Source organism: Montipora foliosa, chromosome 11 (assembly GCF_036669935.1).
Source record: "Montipora foliosa isolate CH-2021 chromosome 11, ASM3666993v2, whole genome shotgun sequence".
Classification (NCBI taxonomy): Eukaryota; Metazoa; Cnidaria; class Anthozoa; order Scleractinia; family Acroporidae; genus Montipora; species Montipora foliosa.
In genome coordinates, this window is record NC_090879.1 from 5658988 (window position 1) to 5662292 (window position 3305).

Genomic DNA, 3305 nt, shown 5'->3' on the forward strand with positions numbered 1-3305 from the left:
GGCTTAAATCAACTGCTCTCCCTAAAACATTAATAAGACATACATGTACAATAGATTTTACTCTAACACCAGGCCCATGCAAGTTGTTCAAATGATGGATATGCGCTTACCGGTAATTAATCTACCACTCTGAGATAAATCACTACCAGGCCCCAGTTGTTCAACCGACGGACAGTGCTATCTGCTGGATAAAGCACTATATCCACTGGATACCTCAATTGGTTAATTGCCTAGTGTTTATCTGCTGGATAGTGATTTATCCGGTGGATAGTGCTATCCATCCTTTTACTCTGTCTAACGCAAGAAGGTTTACTCATCAATGGGGAGCAGTTCAGGAGTCAATGGGTTAAAGAAATCATTTAAGGTCGATCATATCAACTTGTATAGAGCGGTTAAATTCAATTGACTGTCGAAAGCAATAATTAGTGAACTGCTTTGGATTTGCATTACTTCACTCAGTGATTGGTTCAAAGTTCTCGCACCACTTTTTCAACCAATCACATTTTGCCGCACTTTGTGTCGGCTTTGCACAATTACTTCGAGTTTTGATTACTTTACTGGATTATCTCCATCCTTTTTGATTGGCCAAAGTAATTACTTTGGTTTTGGTTGTACGAGACTCAATTGAAACTTGCTCTCTATATTTTGCTTGACTGTTAATTTGAGTAATTTAAACACAGATTTCTTACTCATACTCCTTCTTACTCCTTAGATACATTTTTTCACTCAATTCCAATACATTTAAAATTGTTTGTGAACTTGTATTGTGGAACTGTTACATGATTCATTAACCTGGTGGACTGCCATCCTTTCGTAGTTGGACTGTGCAACTGAAAATAAAATATATATTCTATAAGAATCTTGGTAATCTGTTATTAATTTGCAGTAACATACTTTGATCTTGACTAATGTGTACCTTGAAAATTTTTAGGGAATCTAGTTCAAAGTATGCTAGCGTATTACTAGAAGTGTATTATTGGTTGATTTCAGATACCAAATTCTGAACAACAAGTCGACCTTAAAGGATGATTATGAAAATGCAAGCAAAAAGGACAAGCAACATCCGCGGACATCTTGTTACAATTATGGACAACACTACATGTAATTTAGGCAAGATTAATCTCAAGCTAATGCAGCATGTGGCTTTTTGTAACCAAATGAGCATGCCTTTGGTTTGGAACACCACAGAATCCAGAGGGGACTGGTTATGCCTCGCTGTGCAATCTTTGCTCATCTTTGCAGGCCTGATTTTTGCGCCCTACCCTTCCCATCTCATGGCCACATGTATTTGGTCATGGAAGTAAGTATCTGGTCAGGTCAGTGACCTTTGCCGGTTAGTGGCTTCTTCCAGGACTGTCAATAAATTTGAAAGTAGAAGGCTTATAATTAAAAGTAGGTGGCCACGAAAGTGAACTTGGCTCAATAGACTGTGGATGGAAAAACATTCTTTCTTCAGCAAGGACACCAGGTTGTTTCGTCAGATATAGCGCACATTTGAATACCAAAAGCAATGTTTGTAAACAGATATCTTCCCTATTCGTCCCTTCCTGTGCTATTAATTACCATATATTATTACCTGGGTCCACCAACCTTCTAGGCACAAGCTTGGACTCATAGTATTCTTATCAATCACTCACTTACCTCTAGTTCTTTCACGTGATGGTTGTCATCAGAGCTGGAACTATAGACAACTTGAAATGTCACTTTACTGGGCATGAAGTCTCCTTCTTTACTTTAAATCTATATCTAATGCCATAAAAAATAACACATTGCTTTAAAAAAATAACCTTATACAAAGATTGCTTAAGTCCTGGAAATTTTACCAACAATTTTAAAAATAATCAAATATTGAGAAAATTTATCTGGGTTCTTTAGTTAACAGTTAAGGTCAGCTTGAAGAAAAAAAAACCGAAATCCGTGTTTTCGTCCTGTAATGGATATTTCCTCTCGGGTGACAAAAGAAAATGCTGAAAAAACTGTATATCTATACAATATATATCTATAGCCATCTTGACCTTAAGTTTCTGTCAGTGAAACCATGAAGAATAATGCATACGTACATGCTTTTCTGTATGTTAGGAAATTGCTAGTTCATAAACAAACATCATTTCAGAATAATAAAGGCCAATTTAATTATAATAACTAATTTCAACAAACGGAAGATAAAATCTCTAGCTCTCATATAACTATATTGTACAAGTGTAATTTCTCGCGTTGTTCTACAATCTATAGATACGTTAATGTGCAAGCGTTATAAAGCTTTATTCCTCGGTCGAAGAGGTGTTGAATGAGGCTAAACCTGCACAGCTACTGAGAGCTTCTTCTGCTTTATCAATGAAACTGTAACAAGTTCATGTACCTACGTAAAAGTTTCGTATTCCGGGAGACCTCATTAGTAATTGTGTTATCATCGTATATAAGCGATCACAATATACCGTACACCATCGACAAGCGTACGGATGACCCAACTAACTACAGCTTACTACAGCTGCTGGGTGATAAAGACAAAGTCGATGCTTACACGGTTGACAACGAACGGAGCTAATGTTTGCTTTTCGCACCACACAACAAACCTCTATGTATGCTGATACTCACGCACTGGTCAGCACTTCAAAATTTTGGCGCCAAGGGAAAGTAGGCAGCACTGTTCGCTGCATTTCCGCTCTCCATTTTTATCTACAGTCTTCAATATGCTGTTCCAGGTTTCCGTGACTTTAGAAAGGTATTTTTTGTCACCATCATTGATAGCAATATCCTTCCATGGTGTCTTTCAGTCGGGAGCTTGTCGGGGAGACTAGACCGAGCTCCGGTAGCCGGAGATACCACGACACAGGTCTCCCAACTTGTAGTAACTTGGATTAACTTAGAGTAAGAGTTGGGAAAATTTGTTATTTCTTCTCTCGTCTGCGCTATTTGCCAAGATAAATCTATATTTTGAAAAATTCTTTGTTGCATTAAAAAGTCATGAAAGCCGTAGACTTGAGGTGTTTTCCTTCGTAGTTCCTCTGAACAATGGGAAGCCTGTGGTTTAAGGAATTTACGGTACGTTCAGTATTATGCTTGGCAGGGTCTCGTCTAGCTATTTCGAGTGACCCGAAAACACTGACCCCCGGTCCGAGGATCCCCTACGGACCACCCCAAAACACCAAAACAACACATAATTAAAGATAAATAAAGTAAAGTAAATAACAACTGAAAATTTGTTTATACCGGTTGTCTAGATAGACCAATCTTGGCAGCGAGATCTCAGGCTCAGGTGTTGCCTTTTCCTTCGCTGTTGACCGGATTGCTTCGAAAAACACCGG

At 38.3% G+C, this 3305-nt stretch overlaps 1 protein-coding gene across 3 annotated transcripts in view; it reads right to left on the minus strand.

Moving 5' to 3' along the window:
• The window catches only part of LOC137977841 (centrosomal protein of 104 kDa-like), a 45269-nt gene extending 42466 nt beyond the window's left edge, over positions 1-2803 (minus strand). The window contains exons 1-3 of one of the 3 annotated variants that reach the window (XM_068825184.1): positions 2603-2803; positions 1642-1745; positions 793-830 (exon numbers count right to left, since the gene is read on the minus strand). In XM_068825184.1, coding sequence (XP_068681285.1) covers positions 793-830; positions 1642-1716 — 113 coding nt within the window. In that variant the 5' untranslated portion in view covers positions 1717-1745; positions 2603-2803. Of the gene's footprint in view, positions 1-792; positions 831-1641; positions 1747-2573 lie in introns of all 3 variants that reach the window. The other 2 variants (XM_068825181.1, XM_068825182.1) reach the window with 2 other exon arrangements.
• Between the last annotated feature and the right edge of the window lie 502 nt (positions 2804-3305).